This window comes from Pundamilia nyererei, unplaced genomic scaffold, assembly GCF_000239375.1.
Source record: "Pundamilia nyererei isolate P.nyererei 1_Seehausen unplaced genomic scaffold, PunNye1.0 scaffold00302, whole genome shotgun sequence".
Taxonomy (NCBI): Eukaryota; Metazoa; Chordata; class Actinopteri; order Cichliformes; family Cichlidae; genus Pundamilia; species Pundamilia nyererei.
Window position 1 is genome coordinate 372,900 of NW_005187703.1, and position 16,724 is coordinate 389,623.

The 16,724-nt window shown below is 45.3% G+C and overlaps 2 protein-coding genes across 6 annotated transcripts in view; both read left to right on the top strand.

The window, feature by feature from the left end:
- ppl (periplakin) overlaps positions 1–10,392 on the top strand; it is a 15,929-nt gene extending 5,537 nt beyond the window's left edge. Inside the window, exons 7-22 of the mRNA XM_005751169.1 lie at positions 658–819; positions 897–1,004; positions 1,400–1,495; positions 1,572–1,694; positions 1,784–1,930; positions 2,013–2,164; positions 2,250–2,359; positions 3,370–3,533; positions 3,657–3,835; positions 3,944–4,082; positions 4,262–4,455; positions 4,708–4,858; positions 4,940–5,023; positions 5,115–5,231; positions 7,166–7,258; positions 7,334–10,392. Of these exons, the coding sequence (XP_005751226.1) occupies positions 658–819; positions 897–1,004; positions 1,400–1,495; positions 1,572–1,694; positions 1,784–1,930; positions 2,013–2,164; positions 2,250–2,359; positions 3,370–3,533; positions 3,657–3,835; positions 3,944–4,082; positions 4,262–4,455; positions 4,708–4,858; positions 4,940–5,023; positions 5,115–5,231; positions 7,166–7,258; positions 7,334–10,006 (4,692 nt within the window). The 3' untranslated portion in view covers positions 10,007–10,392. The remainder of the gene's footprint in view (positions 1–657; positions 820–896; positions 1,005–1,399; positions 1,496–1,571; positions 1,695–1,783; positions 1,931–2,012; positions 2,165–2,249; positions 2,360–3,369; positions 3,534–3,656; positions 3,836–3,943; positions 4,083–4,261; positions 4,456–4,707; positions 4,859–4,939; positions 5,024–5,114; positions 5,232–7,165; positions 7,259–7,333) is intronic.
- A 3,041-nt stretch (positions 10,393–13,433) lies between these two features.
- Positions 13,434–16,724, top strand: part of glyr1 (glyoxylate reductase 1 homolog (Arabidopsis)) — a 19,568-nt gene continuing 16,277 nt past the window's right edge. For 4 of the 5 annotated variants that reach the window (XM_005751171.1, XM_005751172.1, XM_005751174.1 and 1 more), the window contains exons 1-4: positions 13,434–13,544; positions 14,491–14,527; positions 14,608–14,687; positions 14,779–14,917. In XM_005751171.1, coding sequence (XP_005751228.1) covers positions 13,507–13,544; positions 14,491–14,527; positions 14,608–14,687; positions 14,779–14,917 — 294 coding nt within the window. In that variant the 5' untranslated portion in view covers positions 13,434–13,506. The remainder of the gene's footprint in view (positions 13,545–14,490; positions 14,528–14,607; positions 14,688–14,778; positions 14,918–16,724) is intronic. The other variant, XM_005751173.1, reaches the window with a different exon arrangement.

A 16,724-nucleotide genomic window follows, 5' to 3' on the forward strand; every position in this document is an offset into this window, starting at 1 on the left:
CGACGGCGTGTCCCTGTGCGTGCCGTCAGGTGAGAAAGGCGACATCTCACTGATTCAGATGCGTCGGCGTTTTGTGTTTACGTCTTTGTGCAGAAGCCGTGTTCCTGCTCTCATTGACTGTTTTAGCTGTTTGGTGGTTGTTGACATTTTGTGAGGTTTAACCTGAGATTCTGGCATTTTGGGCAAAATAAATTTATATAAAAAAATCGATTCAGGATTTTAATGACTCGATATCACGTTATCTAGACCAGAATCGATTTTACTCGATAAATCGATAATCAAAACCCAGCCCTAGCTGACAGTAGTGCTGCTGACACACCAGCCGGTTCTCCACTGAAGTGTTTTATCTTTAGCAAAAACATGAATTTGTTAAAAGCTCAAGAACTTGATTTTACTACATGAAATCTTTTCAGCACCTAGTTTTTGAAAAGATTAATAACAAGTAAACTCTGACTGTAGCACAAGTTGTTATCATTCATACAGGCTGGAAAGGCCACTTACAAAATCAAGCTCATCAGATTCATGCTAATTATATTAAAACACAGAATCATATCGTTTGAATTCAAACGCAAACAAAACTTTCCTTGACTCGTCCAGGCGCTTGTAAAAACCTCAAATAAAGCTGTTGGTGACTAAGCTTCCTGTTCCCTCGGCTAGGCTAACTCCAGCACTCGACAGCGCGACCTGATGAGCCTGCGAGACTACATGCAGCGCTGCACCAACGAGCTGTACTGGATGGACCAGCAGGCAGAGGAGAGGATCAAATACGACTGGAGTGACAACAACCTGGACTACCCTGCCCGGCAGAGGCAGTACGAGGTAGCTGTGGAATTCACACACGTGCACGGCGAGTGAAACAAGCTCAGCTCGCTCAGCAAATTTGTCTCAACCAACAGAGTTTCATCAGTAAATGTCTGGAGTCCAAGGAGGGCACCATCACCAAGCTGAACGATGATGGAGAAAAGCTGATTGCCTCCGACCATCCAGGGAAGAATGTTATGGAGGTACCGACCATCCGCACACTTTGACTCTTTCATAGTGCGTTTCTGCCTGGGCCCTGGGTCCACGGGAGTCTGCGGTAGAGCAGGGTCATGTTTTAAAGACAGCGGGGCTTCAAGGCACTTTTCAGTCCTCACACAGCAGACGGATGATGCGCTTCTCGTTTTGTCTAAAAACACTGTTTGTGGGTTGGACCCAGTTGGCATACGAGCAGCTCAGGCAACAAAAGAGCTGCTTCCACTTGTTATCTCACAGTCTGTTATGGGCAACGTAAGACGTTCATCCTTCAGATGGATGTAAAAAGGGGGGAAGAAGCCATACTGGTGCTTCTTATTGTCTCATTATTAACTCTGTTGCCGCACATCTCTATAATGTTACGCATAAACCACGTTGTTGTCAGGCTCATATGGAAGCAGTCCACGCTGACTGGAAGGAACACCTGAACCTGCTCATCTGTGAGGAGAACCACCTCAAACACATGGATGAGTACCACAAGGTCAGTGTGACAGGTGACATGCACAGAGACGCATTTAAAGAGTGAAGCTCATCTGTACGTGTGTGTCTGCGTGCAGTTCCACAAGGAGGCGCGCGACACTCAGGACCTGCTGAAGCGTCTGGACACAGAGATCAGCCAGAAGTACAACCCCGAGTTCAAAGACATGTATCAGATGGAGGGCCTGATCAGGGAGCTGGACGTGAGTGCTTTTATCTGCACATAGACCGTAGCTGATAGCATCACTGACTGCGTACGGTGACGACACGCTTGTGCGTTTCTTGTGTGCAGGATGAAGCCAAGGCCATCGAGAACTTTGACGAGCGGGTTAAGGCCCTTCAGAAGCGCAGCCTTCAGGTGTTGCCTCTGAAGTACCGCAGGGAAACGCCCCAGAAGCTGATCCCTGTCGAGGCTCTGTGCGAATTTGACACCGATGACGTACGTACTGCGTCCTTCACACGTAATACTGAGACGATAGCGGCGTGATCCAGTGACGCGTTCTAACTGTTTCCCCGTGTAGGGTCAGATCGTGCGGGGGGAGAGGTACACTCTCCTGCGGCAAAATGGTTCCAAATGGGACGTGAAGGATGCGGCCGGACACAAGATCACTGCCCCGGGCATCTGCTTCATGTTCCCCCCCACCGACCCGGAGGCTGTGGCCATCGCCGACAAGTGAGTGTGTACAAAGGGCTTTCTAAACTCCTTCGGCCGATGAGGGCATCTACAGCTGTAACAGTATGTCGTGTGTGTGCTGCAGCCTGACCGGACAGCAGAAAGCTATCAAACAGAAGATGGCAGCCACCAAGGGAAGTCTGCAGAAACGCTTGGACGAGCTGAAGAAGACGAGCGGAACTGCAACCGCTACAGGTACGCATGACGCACAATAATATATTAGCACCACGATTAGCCAAGTTAGTTGGTTATGACAGACCAGCTGATTTCTAGTATAACCTTCCAGTGTGCTGGTGCCGCTGACTCACACTGTTTGCTGCCAGTACACTCAAATATATGCAACTGCTCTGCCTTCCCTCCAGGTGAAAGGCTGCCCTGGTTCTTGGAGTTAATGACGTTGCTCTGTTTGTCACAATAATCCTCACACTAGGAAACTCGCATAACCGCAACATGCTCTGTTTTTCTTATCTGTTCAAGCAACTATGTTAGTGAAACCTCTTCACCAAAATATGAGTTTTTCTCAAATAATAAGATGACGTTGAGCCTTTGTTTCTTCATAATTAGGACATAGGATCATGAGGAACGTGCACACAGACAGTTTGTAGAAATATTTGGTGTGAGCACCGCTGAGCACAGCCTGAACTCTCAGCTTTCTATCCAAGCATCTTCAGGAACACATCTCCAGGCTTCTTGAAGCTGTTCTCTCTCCTCTCTACATACAATAATAATTTAATCACTGCATTAGACCTGACTGATGTTTCAGTCCAGTTCTCGTGTCATTTGGATGATTTCTTGCTCAGAACACCAGGACAGAGTGGAGCGATCCAGATGTGGTTTACCGTCTGCTTTTGTGTTCGCCTTGTTTCTTCTATGACACATTTGTTTTTCTCACACACAGTAAATCTGAGCAGGCTACATACAAAAAGGACACACACAGAATAGACATGCTGCCTTCATGACACAGTGATATAAACTGTTGTTTCTGCCACTTCTTTTCCATCTGTTAGTCGAAACTTTGGGTTCTTGAGTTACTCAGAAGTAACTCAAAACTTCAAGTTGCTCATTAAGTTGAAATTTTGAGTTTCATAACCATGAAGCATGAAAAGAAGCTACTATAAATCTAAACGTGCTGCTGGCTGGAAGATTTCAGATCAAGTGTGCGTGTGATGAATATGTTTCCTGCCCTCTCACACTGCTGCATGTAGCCTCAGACAAACAGGAACAGCAGTGCCGCCAGCTGATGGCTGGTCTGGATAAGGTTGTCAGTGACCTGGACAAACAGGAGAAATCCATCTATGCTCGAGTGCGCCCTCCGCTGGAACAGAACAGGACACTGCAGGACAGTACTGACCGCCTGCAGGACATGAAAGTAAGAACGTCGGCTTTGTTCTTTGGTTTGATATTAAAGCTGCTTCTCTCTGCTCGGTTTAGCCCACCAAGCAAAGAGTGTGTTTTTGCACTGTGCAACTCACCAGTACGCGTTTCTCTCCAGGACATTGCTGCTGCTGTCAGAAGGATTGAACCAGAGAAGTCTTCTAAAGTGCAGGAAGCACAGAGCTTCTTGGTCTCAAACCCAAATTGTGCCAGCACATCTCAACTTCACAGCAAGGTGGATGAGGCCAACAAGAAGTACACCAAGGTGGAGCAGCTTCTTCAGTGCTCTCAGGAGAAGTATGTGACCTGGTTATTGCTTTCAAAGTGCCATCAGTGCAGCAGCATGCCTCTGCTTTTTCTGTTTTCAGTGTGCTCAGTGACAGGCATTTTTGAACTTTGCTTTAGGCTGAAGAATTCCAACCAGCTGGAGTCATCTCTGCAAAATGGAAAAACCTTACTCTCCACCTACGAGAACAAGCTGGCCAGGGAGGAGGTTGCTCCTGCTGACGTCTCTTCAATGGAGAAAACCCAGCGGGAACTTGCAGTAAGATGGTCTTATATCAGAACAGAATTTATTCACTTTTATATGAACTGAACTGAAAATTGTTGTTACTGTTTCAGTTTATGTTCCTTCATGTCCAAACTGCCACACGTTCACAGACAGGTGACGTGTCTGTTTACTGTAGGTTGTCTCAAGCAGTTTGTCTTTTGCTGCCCTGGCAGGATATCGGAGCGGACCTGCGGTCACAGAGGACGCTGGTCTCTGACACAGAGCAGAACCTGCGTCTGGCCAAGAGCAGCTGTGAGAACATGGCCAACAAGTTCCAAGAGCACTGCCCTGACATCGAGAGGCAGGAAGCTGATGTCCAGAAACTCAACAAGAGATACAACAACCTCAACCAGCAGACTGACTCGAGGTAAGTTGGGCAGGAAAGCACGTCAGTAATATGTAAAGCAAATACAGCGCAGGACGTCATCGACAGCCAGAAATGTCTAGCACAACATCACCTGCCCAAGGTGCATGGAGATGGCGTGAAGAAGCACTACAGAACAACTGTATTACCTGACCGACGCTCTTTGGCTTGTGACCATCAGGGTCCCTGAAGCACAGAAGGTCATTTCATATGTAAAGACAATCTCTGATGATATGTTTTGGTTTGTTTGTGCAGGGCTCAAAGCTTGCAGAGAGCCAAGATGGCGTACAAAAACTACCGCAATGATTATGACAATTTGAACAGCTGGCTCTCTCGTGTTCCAAATTACGAGCCCCGTGACACTGATGACCCAAAACAAGTGGAAACGAAGCTGAGAAATCAGAGGGTATGAATGCTGAGCAATAACTCTGCATATTTCTCGTTACACATGAATGTTAGTGGCACTTAACTCTGCTCTTTTCTACAGAACCTGCTATCTGATATAGCGAGAAAGGAGTCTGATTTAAACAATGTCTCCAAAAATGCCCAGCTGTACCAGCAAGCTGTCAAAGTCAGTTTTTCTCCATTGATTTTTTTTCTTTATCATATGATCTTTTAGAAAAGTTAAAGGTTTGATGGTGGTTTACTGATTCACTCTTCAGGACTATGAGACTGAAGCTGAGAAGTTCAAATCTATCCTTGATCTTGAGGATGGACTTGTACCTCAGACATACAAGAGGAGCAGATTGGAATCACCTGCAGCAACAGTCAAGGCAGAGGTAAGGCACAGCATGCACGGTGAAGTGAAAATACACAGCACAGTTTAAACTTGTGTTGCTAACTGCTATGACCAACACAAGTCTTCTAGCTCAGAGCTCATTTTCAGCTGGGATACAAATTAAAACAATGAATAACCAAAAGCAAGAGAACCTGATATATCCTGAAAGAATCGTGACCTCAGAAATGTTCCGGTCTTTTATTGGATGCATTTCAAACTACAGTTTTCTCTGGTACTCTCAAACAAGCACTGAGATTACCCTGATGACGCAGTTATCGGGTTGTTTAGACAAGCTGAGTTCGGACACAAACATGGTCAAAACAACAGTTAGTGGGGATAGGTTAACTGATTAATCCAAATTGTCCATCGGTGTGAATGCGGGACTGAATGGTTGTCTGCCTCTATGTGTTATCCCTGCGACAGACTGGCGACCTGTCCAGGATGTACCCCGCCTCTCGCCCAATGACAGCTGGGATAGGCTCCAGCAGCCCCCACGACCCTGAAAAGGATAAGTGGAAGCGAATGGATGGAGTTGGTGATAGACTTGCAGTTGTGCAGCACCTGTGACGATGCTAAAGCAGCTTAAATAATGTGCCCTGTAATAAATTTGAATTGAATCCCAGCCTACAGCAGGAGCTGAGCTGTAGGCCTGCATTAAGATCAGCTGATCTGCTGGCATTGTGTTATTAAATATTAGAAAACACAGATTTACCAATAACAAACACTACACAGTAGCCTGCACAATCCGAAATGTTCAGGATTAGAGAACGGTAAGATGGGTACGATTAACATCAAAGTGTTCCACTTACCTGGATTATATCCATCCATCTATTCTCCTCTGTTAGGGTCGTGGGAGGTTGGAGCCTGTCCCAGCTACCATAGGGCGAGAGGCAGGGTAGACCCTGGACAGGTCGCCGGTCTATCACAGGGCTAACACACAGAGACAGACAACCATTCGCACTCACGTTCACACCTACGGGCAATTTAGAATTACCAATTAACCAAACCCCACTAACTGCATGTTTTTGGACTGTGGGAGCACCCTTATCTTTATAGGCTACTCTGTAGTGTCTGTAATTAATAATGTTTTCTGGTAAAGGTTATTTAGGGCGGGTCGGGGGGGGGGTGTATTTAAAGTGGGAGCCAAGATGTTTTACACTGGGACTTGAATGCATTTTCCATTTGTGGATCTGGCAGCGTTCAACTTGTCTCAAAACCCCAAGTTGGCATGCGATGTGATCTGTGTACGCATAGCAAGGTTATCGAAAAGTAAAATCATCTGATTCAAGACGCTGTGCGTAAATGATCAGAATGTATTTATGTTTGTATGTACGCATTTGTAAAATTGTTCGATGTTTGGTCAAACGTAGCACACTCGTGCGAGTCCTCAAAAGGTTCACAAAATTATTGCACACATTTGTAAATCACATTTACACTTGTGGATCATATCATACACATTTGCAACCCCTTTGAGGAACATTTCTCTCCATGTAGACAGTATATAAGATTACCATTGCTGCTGTGACATCCATTGGTTTCCTCAAGATGAATTTTTTCACTATTGCCATCTTGGTTTTAAAAAAAAAAAAAAAAAAAGACAGATGTGATAAGGAGGGTCATGTCTGACTGAGAATCAATTTCCTCATTGACATGTCAATCACAAGCTGTACAGATAATCATCCATTCTGAAATGCGGTGTGGCCAATATTTACACACAAATATAAATTGTTGAGGCACTTTGACACCGGCCAGAAGCAACATCAATATTTATACTGTCTATGGGCAAAAGGTATCTACAGGAAAAGAGATGCTTCTTGACACAAACAGACTCGTGCAAATTAACAACCACAATCCTCAGCTTAAGGGCATAAGCCAAAAACCCCTACAGAAGTTACTGTATATGATTTTCATTACATGTTATTTTATCGTTTGCAGGAAGCAGCTATTGAGGCAAAGTTTACTGAGGTGAATGCTGTAAATAAGCAAAGACTGCAGAATCTGGAGTTTGCCAACAGTCTTCTGAGCCAGGTAAACTATTTTACATATCATTGCTACATAAACATTAAAACTACAGTAATAATAATGATTATTTTCTTTCTATAGCAATCTGAGACTATCCAAGTTACAAATGTCAAGTCGGTCCAAGCCAATGCCCCTGGTGAAGAGCCGTGGAGAATAAGAAAACAGCTAGACGATGAGATCCATAGGCGGGAGCAACTAGAAAAAGAAATAGAGACCATTCAGACTGACATTTATATGCTTGAAGGACAAAAGCCCCAGGATACAATTGTGAAGAAGGAGCTAATTAAAAAGGTTCCAGACCCCCAGCTGGATGAGGAAGTCTACAAAGTCCAGCAGAAGTTGTCAGAGGAGCGCCGCACTACCCATGTCCTGGAGAATGACCTTGAGGTACTAAAGTTGAAGCTGCGTGGCCTTGAGACAGAGGTCAAAGAAGGGGCACAGCAGTACACAGTGAAGGAGGTCTTGCGTATAGAAAGAGACCGTGGTCAGGAGGAGGCGGTCCGAAAGCTTCGGGAGGAGCTGGAAGAGCTAAAAAGGCAGAGGCTGATGAAAGACAACGAGCTCATTGAGATCCAAAAACATGTGACACTCCTGGCTGAGGAGAAGAACAAGGAACAGGAGGTAATCACTGAAGAGGAGGTGATCAAAGTCCAGAATGACCCCCAACTTGAAAGTGAGTACAGGGTGCTGCTTGACAGGAAAGAGAAGGAAATAGAAAGCAGAAGGCAGCTGGAGGATGAGTTGCAATTTCTTCAAGAAAAGCTTCGAAGACTGGAGAAGGAGAAATCAATGGCTGAGGAAAAGATTTCCATCAAGGAAGTGCTGAAAGTTGAGAAGGATACTGCCTTTGAGAGAGAGGTAGAAAACCTTAGGAGGCAGTTTGAAGATGAGAAGGCCAAAAGAAGATCATCACAGCGGGAAAAGACTGACCTCCAGAGGAAAATTGCAAGCCTGGAGGAGGAGAAGTCTAAGGTTGTGATTCAAGAGAAAGTACGAGAGATTGTCCGGCCCGATCCCAAGGCTGAGAATGAAGTGGCCAATCTCCGTCTTGAACTTGTAGAGCAACAGAGGCGGTATAAAGATGCAGAGCTCCAGTTGAGATCTCTGCAGGATGAGCTGACCATGCTCAAGAACAGAGGGCCTCAAGTGGAAGTTAAAGAGATCATCAAAGAAGTAATCAAATATAAGATAGATCCACAAACTGAAAGAGAGCTGGAGAGACTTCGCAATGAAATTGTAGATAAAAGCCACCAGACTGAGAAATCTGAGCTAGAAATCCGCCAGCTTCGAGATGAAATCGAAAGATGGAAGAATACCAAACCCCAAGTGCAGACCAAAGAGGTTGTCAATGAAGTGCTGCAGTACAGAGAAGATCCAAAGACTAAGGAAGAAATTGAAATGCTAAAGAGGAAGCTGGCTGATGAACAGCAGAAACGCCTGGACCTTGAGAGAGAACGGACAGAACAAGAAGAAAAAATTAGACTAAGAAAGATGGATTTGTCTCAGGTTCGTGAGAAGATTGTTCAGCAAGAAGTGGTCAAGATGGAAGAGGATCCTCTCCTTAAGTCAGAATGTGACAGCTTCTTACAGAACATCAACAATGAGCAAAAACAGAAGGAGAGCCTAAAAACAGAGCTCTACCAATTGCAGAGACAGAAGACTGACCTGGACATGCAGCTGGAAGAACTGGAGCGTGAGCGCAGGGCAAGGCGTGATGCAGAACTAGAGATCCAGCGGCTTCGGGTTAGACTTAATGAGCTAGAGATCCGTGACAAAGAAAATCGTGAAAAGGTGACAGTCAAACAAAAGGTGGTTCTGCAGCAGGATCCTCAACAGGAGAAGGAACACTCCATTCTCAAACTACAACTTGATGAAGAGCGTCACAAACGCACCCTCCTTGAGAAAGAGTTGAATGTCCTTATTCAGCAGCAGATCACCCTGGAAAAGGTAGATGTGAAGGAAAGGGTTGTCCGCACTGAGAAAGTCCAAGTTGAACGGGATCCAGAGGCAGAGATTGAGATTGAGAACCTAAAGAGAACTCTGGAAGAGGAGAAAAGGAGAAGGCGAGAACTTGACCAAGAACTATCCACCCTCAATTCCAGGCTCTCTGATATGGAGTTTTCTAACACCAAGTCTACCAAAGAATTGGACTACATCCGTGATGAAAGTAGCCGATTGCAGCAGGAAAACCAAAGGCTGCAAAATGAGATTCGCAAGCTTCGGTCAGAGATTGAGATCACAAGCAAAGAGACTCGGCTTATTACAGAGTCTGCGCCAAGAGAAGATTCAAAGAACTTGGAGTTGAGGCTTGATTCATTACAGAAGGAATTGGCAGAGCTGAGGGCTGTAACAAACCAGAAGGATGAGGAGATAGAGAAGCTTAAAAAGAACCTGGCAGCTGTGAGGATGAAGAGGGAACAGAGGGAAAGCCATCTCCGCAGGTCTATTGTCGTCATCGACCCAGATACAGGCAAGGAGATGCGACCAGAGGAAGCTTACAAACTAGGGCTGATCGACTGGAAGATGTTTGTCAACCTGCAGAGCCAGGAGTGTGACTGGGAAGAGATCTCAGTCAAAGGGCCGCAGGGAGAATCCTCTGTGCTTCATGACAGAAAGTCAGGAAAAAAGTTTTCCATCGATGATGCACTGCGCCTTGGACACATCACAAATCGCCAGCTTCAGCAGTACTTAAATAAAGAAATCTCCATCCAGGAGTTTGGTGCATTGGTATCGGGCAAGAACAGGGGGCTTTAAAAGATACGCTTTTGATTTTCATTCTAAAAAAATGTTTTGACTGGTCTTCCTAGCTTTTAATATATACTTATATTCTCACTTTAATATTGTGGTGACCCTCAGTTACTATGTGTTTTACCTACGAGTCCCAAATACACCATGTATTAATTTTCTTATGCATATCTGGCATGAATACATGGACTCATATTACCATCATCACAGCCAGCCACATACATTTTTGATGCTGAAAAGTTCGATCTTTAATTTCTTTAACTTGGTGACAGGGTTAAGAATGTATCTTTGAAATATTGTCACTAAAACTCACAAGAGTACTAAGTGTTTCATTTATTTATGGGCTTTAAACAGGGTTGTCGGCTGTGTGCTTTCAATAAAAAATTCAAACAAAATGTAATGTCTTGTGGGGTATTTTATTGTGGAAAGCGTATGGAATTGATGGTATCAATATTCAATTTTATTTATGTATCACTGAATTACAACAATCAGGGAGGGGCGGGGCCCTCTGCTGCATGCAATTGGAGAGGAGGGAGGAAGACAGAACAAAGACATGCTGTGGAAGCGACCCAGAGATTAATAATAACTAATAATTAAATGCAGAGAGGTGTATAAACATACGAGTTAATGGCATTACAGGAAGCTCCCAGCAGCCTACACCTATTACACTGTAAATATGGAAGGGAATCGTTACTAGTTAAGGTTAAAAGGATGGTTGGCTTTCTGTCAGCCTGTCTACAGTGCTGAAGAGAAACCTGGGGTTGTTCTTACTATGCAGGCTCCTTCTGCACCCTGCACAGTTATCCAAGGGGAGTGCAAAGAAGGAAGACAGTCCTGCGGCACTCATTACTGTGTCTAACAGGTTTGAGGTGCTAGGTCCAGAAGCCACAGGTCCCGAGGAAAGTCCCCGGTACCACCTCAGAGCCCATAAGATTTCACACATGACAGGTGACAGCTCTCATTACTGGTGACTCAAAAATGAGAAACAGTAAAACAAGCTCAGCATGTCAAAGATTCTTGGGCAAGATACGGAATTCAGAGTCACTCCTGATACGTTCATCGGAGTATGAATGTGTGAATGTTAGCCAGAAAGATGTCCTTGAATGATGAATAAGACATGTGTAAAGCAGGGGTGATTCTAGGATCAGAGCTTTGGGGGTGCTGAGCACCCAGAGCTGCTCAGCCAGGCAAGATCAACTTTACTCGTCACGATGAGACTACTTCCCCGTCTCTGTCAGTCCCTGCATCCTTAAATGTCTCCAGTTGTCCCGAGTTCCCTCTGACTGTCTCCTTGGTGCATTTAAACCTGTTCCTCCCTGTCCTTGTCATCTGTTGTCCTCGTCTCCATTATCAGTCATCATAATTTTACCATCTCTGTGCAAGTCTGCAAATTTCTTTATTAAATCATAAGATTCTTAAATTCATCAAGTCTCTCTGTGCCTGGGTCCTCACCACAAAACATGACATCACTGCTTTGTACATTTTAACACAATTTAATCCCACATTTGTGAAAGAAAAGCAAAACACTGCAACAGTCTGTAACAAAACCATCAAATCAGATAAAGGTTATTTAAATGCTGCAAAAGAAAAATGGATTAGAATAAAAAATTTTAAAAAACACATCCTAAACTTAATTATTTTACTGGGGGAAAATGATGAATGGGGATCATAGTGAGTATTAAGTAAACAGAGTGCATTTTTTTGGACAGAGATTCACTTTTAAGGTGTGTGTGTGTGTGTGTGTGTGTGTGTGTGTGTGTGTGTGTAATACAATACAGATACATGAAAATAGACTCCAAAAATAGAGTCCTTGAAATGTACAAATTATTGATTAAAAATAAATAAATTATAAAATTGGAGGCAACTTTGCCTATGGTACAATGTATGAAAGTATCTTTACTGCAGATACTACTATGGCTCTGCAGATTTATTCCTTTCATTTTAACCTGTGTCGCCTCACCTTGAAGTTGGAAAATACTTTTGGTGGTCAACTCTCTCAAGCAGTTTAACAGTTTCTGTTGTGCCTGTCACTGCTCCCTCTCTGTGTCCTTACCTGGTTCTTCCTGACCTTGTACTTTCTCCTCACGTTCCCCTCTTTCCTCGCTCCCTCTTTGGACTGATAATCATACACAAATAGATTGTATTCAATTCGATTAAAAAATTACATTAATATGAAAAAAATATTAAGATCAATAATAAAAAAAAGTCCTCGCTCAGTGTACTTTCAACCAAAAGGCAAATAACCAAACCACATGAACATCTAATAAAAGATATAAACATTGAAGCACTGATCCAACATTATCCTTTATTGACGAATCCTTTGTTCTTACACTTTTACCTGAATGTGGCTCCTGGGTTTAATCTTGGCACATATGACAAAATAAGCAGCTTCTCTCACTCCATTTCAAACAGGACAGTGGTAACAACAGCAGGCTACGGACAATTTTAAGTTTTAGATTTTAAACAGGCTGTATACATTTCAATGGGAGCAACAGGGCGGTCAAATGTCGCTGATTTTACTACAGAGCAGGTCGGATTGTAGAGTAGCAAAAATCGTCGGGAAACACGTTTCAACACTGCAGGTTACCTGGTGTAATGTTTTTCAGCTAAAAAGAAACATGGCCTGACTCCTACCAACTATATAAAGAGTAACTGAAGGTTAAAGGCAGCTAATATGTCCTGTTTTAAGCCAGGCACTTCCACCTCCGCTCCGCTGCGTCTCAGCCACCATCCCTCTGGCAGAAAGAGCGCCAGAGCCAGAGCAGGGGAGAGCCGGAACAAACCATTTTGGGAGGGGGTGGGGGGGGTATGTATACTTTTGTTGTTAAAATATTACGTCTCAACCAAGTACTGTATATTTTTTATATTTTTAGTAGTGTATCACACAAACAGCAAGTGTTGTCAAAAAAAAGTAAGAAATCTTTGGGGGTGCTTTGATTCATTTTGCTGAAGCACCCCCAAAAATGGGCTAAAATCGCCCCTGGTGTAAAGTGCTTTGAGTGCTCACGTAACGTAGAAGCACTCCCATTTACTGTCACCGCACACCTGTGTAGAACAACTTGAATCCACCTGCAGTGCTCCTGCCCTCCCTCCACACACTCACACCCAGCGCCTCTCTCCCACCCTCCCTCCTTCTGGTGTGTCTTCAGGCAGCGGCAGAGTTGGTCGACCCTATGTGGAAAGCGCATTTTTGTAATAATGGCCGTTTGATTCGGCCAAGGCTTTGTGGCGGATCCCCTTCCCGATGTAACCTTCCCCGTTTCTGCAGGCCTGGGACCAGCGTGTGGCTCCCCGTGGCTGAGTCATTACTGTGGGTTTATATCGTTATGTATGAAAGATATGCTGTAGATATTATGCACGCTGCTGTTGCTGCTGCTTGAAATGTGTAGTAAACAACAGAGCGACGGATGTGACGTACGAGAAAGGGGTGGGGCTGGCCTCACATGTGATTAGTGGGTGTGTGTTGTCTTTTCCTCTCATTCAGTGCGACGTTTTATTAAAGTTGTAAGATGGCGACGGTGCATCTGAGGATCGGGGATCTAGTGTGGTGAGTAACCTTTAGACAAGGTTGAGTGCTCCGGTTCCTGTCTGCGGGCCATAGAGCAGCGCTGCATTAGGACGTGTGGCAGTGATGTTTCTCCGTGCTGTAAACCAGGTGTAATCCTTGCAAGTGTTTCCCGTGCTGGGTTAGTGGATAGCCGACCCAAACAAATCGCTAACCGAGCTGACTCAGCCTGCAGCCGACGCTAGCTGCTGGCTAGCAAACAAGCTACAGTAACGGTTTAGACCCAAACTAGGCAGCTGTTTTTCCCCATGCAAACCTGTCTTTGGAGATCATTTTATTCGCCGTCGTGTGTGTGTGCGTGCAGATCTACGTTACACGGGCTCAGTGCCTCGGCTCGTGGAAATGTTGTGGTCTGCGACGATCTTTGCTAGCAGCGGAGCCTGAGCGGATGTCTGCGCTCGGCTTCCGTGTTACTGCGGGCGGGCACATTTGCAAGTTTTTCGTAAAGGCTTGATTTCCACACATTTGCGCGTTTGTTTGTTGAGACCGTTACAAAGGCACCGCGGGAAGGGTGGCAGACGACGCAGTTAGCAATCTGAGTGAAACCGGGCCGAACAAGCGCTGAGAAGGCGAGGGCAGTGTGCGGAGGCACGGCGACAAATCCCACCGAGCGCCGCGAGCTGAGCACGGGTACTGATCAGTCTGTCTGCGAATCCTGCTGTTAGCGCTCAGACTGCTGGCTCAATACTTTAGTACCGAATCAACACCGCGGGGGTTTGAGGCGGGCAGCTGATGCCACACAGACCTGGGAGTGATCCGCGCTTGGCCCAGTTTCTCTTTATCTGACAGTTCATGGAGTCTGACTTTCACTGATAATGTTAGCTGATGTATCGCGTCGCCAAAGCTCATTGTGGGACTGCTGAGCAGAGAGAGTACAGTGGACTGTGAAGATCGCGGGCTCGGTGCTGACTGTGTGGTCTTATTTCAGGGGGAAGCTCGGTCGTTACCCACCATGGCCAGGAAAGGTAAGGAGCCACAGCTTGTCCATGCCTCTGTTAGATTAAGAAAATGACGGTAACGTTACACCAAAACACTCTCGTTTCAGATAGTGAGCCCCCCCAAGGACCTGAAAAAGCCCAGGGGCAAGAAATGCCACTTTGTGAAGTTCTTTGGAACAGAGGACCAGTAAGTATGGATCATCAGCTTCCTGTTCTGGCCAAGCATGCTGTGCCTTCTCCAGCTGATACGGGAGAGTTGTGTGTCTGTGTGTCTCCAGTGCCTGGATCAAAGTAGAACAGCTGAAGCCGTACCATGCCCACAAAGAAGAGATGATCAAGATAAATAAAGGAAAGCGCTTCCAGCAAGCTGTTGATGCAGTGGAGGACTTCTTAAAGAAAGCAAAGGGGAAAGAACAGGTGAACCACGACACCTAACACCGAGAAGATGCAGAAAAATCAGTCTGCTTAGATGTAACCCTGTACGTGATGACTGGAGGTTTTAAGTTCATAGCAAGCAGCACCACAGTAATTTGCCTAATTAATGCTGAGCCTTTTGCTCAGTGTCTTTATTCACATAGACTGTCACAAACAGGTGTTTGTTTTTCTTTGTTTTATTTCTTTTTCTTAATCAAGAACATTAAAAGGGACTCGTGTGCTGTTAATGGTCAGAGAAGTCTGTGCCACGTCCCCACAGAGCCCAGGACCCACAGCTGTGGTGCTGCGTGCTTTTTGTAAAACTGAGTTTGTATGTGGAAATCTTCACATGCTGATGATGACGATGGGGCCTAGTAATCGCACTAAAACAACAGGAGCTGCAGGAGTTCAGTGCAGCCTGCTGCCCTGCAGGTTGCTGTTTACAGAGCATAAACCTGTAGCTACAGAATGCAGTGGTCGCACAGGGACGGTGAACGCATCGCTGGTCCTGGTCCTGCCTCCTCCTCACCCAGGTTTATGGAGATGAATCAGTCTGTTAGATACGATGCTCCTCTGGATATCCAGTGTACCTGCCGTTCTCACCCTCGCGAACCGTGTTGCGCATCACGTCGACTGGCTCGAGCAGTTCTTTGGGATTCCTGCTAGCTTTTTCCAAGAGAAGGTTTTACCGGTGATACAGGAAAGATGCTACAGACATATTTTCTTTTACTTGCCCTGAGCTCACCGTCTCAACAGCTCTGACTGTTTGCTTGTATGGGAGTTACTCGTCCTCTTCGCATGCAGCCTCTGTGTTGGTCTGTTGATGATGTGGATGCCCAGGTTCTTGGACTTCTCCACCACATCAACATCCCACAGGTGGTGTATCCTTCCTCTTCCATTTGAAGTCAGTCAGCATCTCTTTTGTCTGATTCACATCCAGAAGGAGATTCCTCCCGTAGTCCAGCACTAGTACATCCAACCACTGCAGCTTTGTCACAGTGTCTGTAGGTGGCGTGACCCAGAGCTGTACTGAGAGTCTGAGGTGTGCACGATGAACAGCTGTCAGTAATCCACAGGATGTAGGGCTGTAGCTTCTCCGCTGAGAAATCAAAGGTGATCATCACCATGGAGATGGGAGTGCACTCTGTGTGTTATGTATGATTACATCATTTCCTCTGACATTTGTTTTTGTGTCTTTGTGAGCAAAGACTAGTCTCTACATCACCTTCATCACATGAGATGTGAGGGTCGGTGGATGACGTTTGGGCTGGTGTGGCTTGTAAATGCCCGATGCGCTGAACAGCAGGTCTGCTGCTCTTCTGTCTACAGCTGAAATGTTGTTGTCAGGTTGCTAATGTTTTATTCGGTGACATGCGATTAATGTTGCTGGTAATAACAATAAAGCATTAGGCTGCCATGTTAGCAGGGGTGCTACTGTGGAGTGTGCAATGTCACATGCTCCCTCTGCATAGCTGCTGAGTGTAGATGTATCTCATGGGTCATGGATGTGTAAATGGAGCAGAGGTTGGTGCCTCATAGATTCAAATCTAAACAGTGTTTGAAACTCAAAACTGAAGTGCTGCAGAACGTACTGCACACTGTTCTCATAATTTCCTTCTTCAGTGTAACAAATACCAACATGGAGCATGTATGGAGAAAAATGAGCCTCAGTGGTTACAGCACGAGCCACGTGCAGTGAGTTGTGTGTAACCTTTGAGCACATGCTTCAATCCACACACAAATATGAAGCCATCTGACCACACGTAAAACTATCCGGTTGTTCAGTCTGACGTCACTAGCCGTGTCTGGG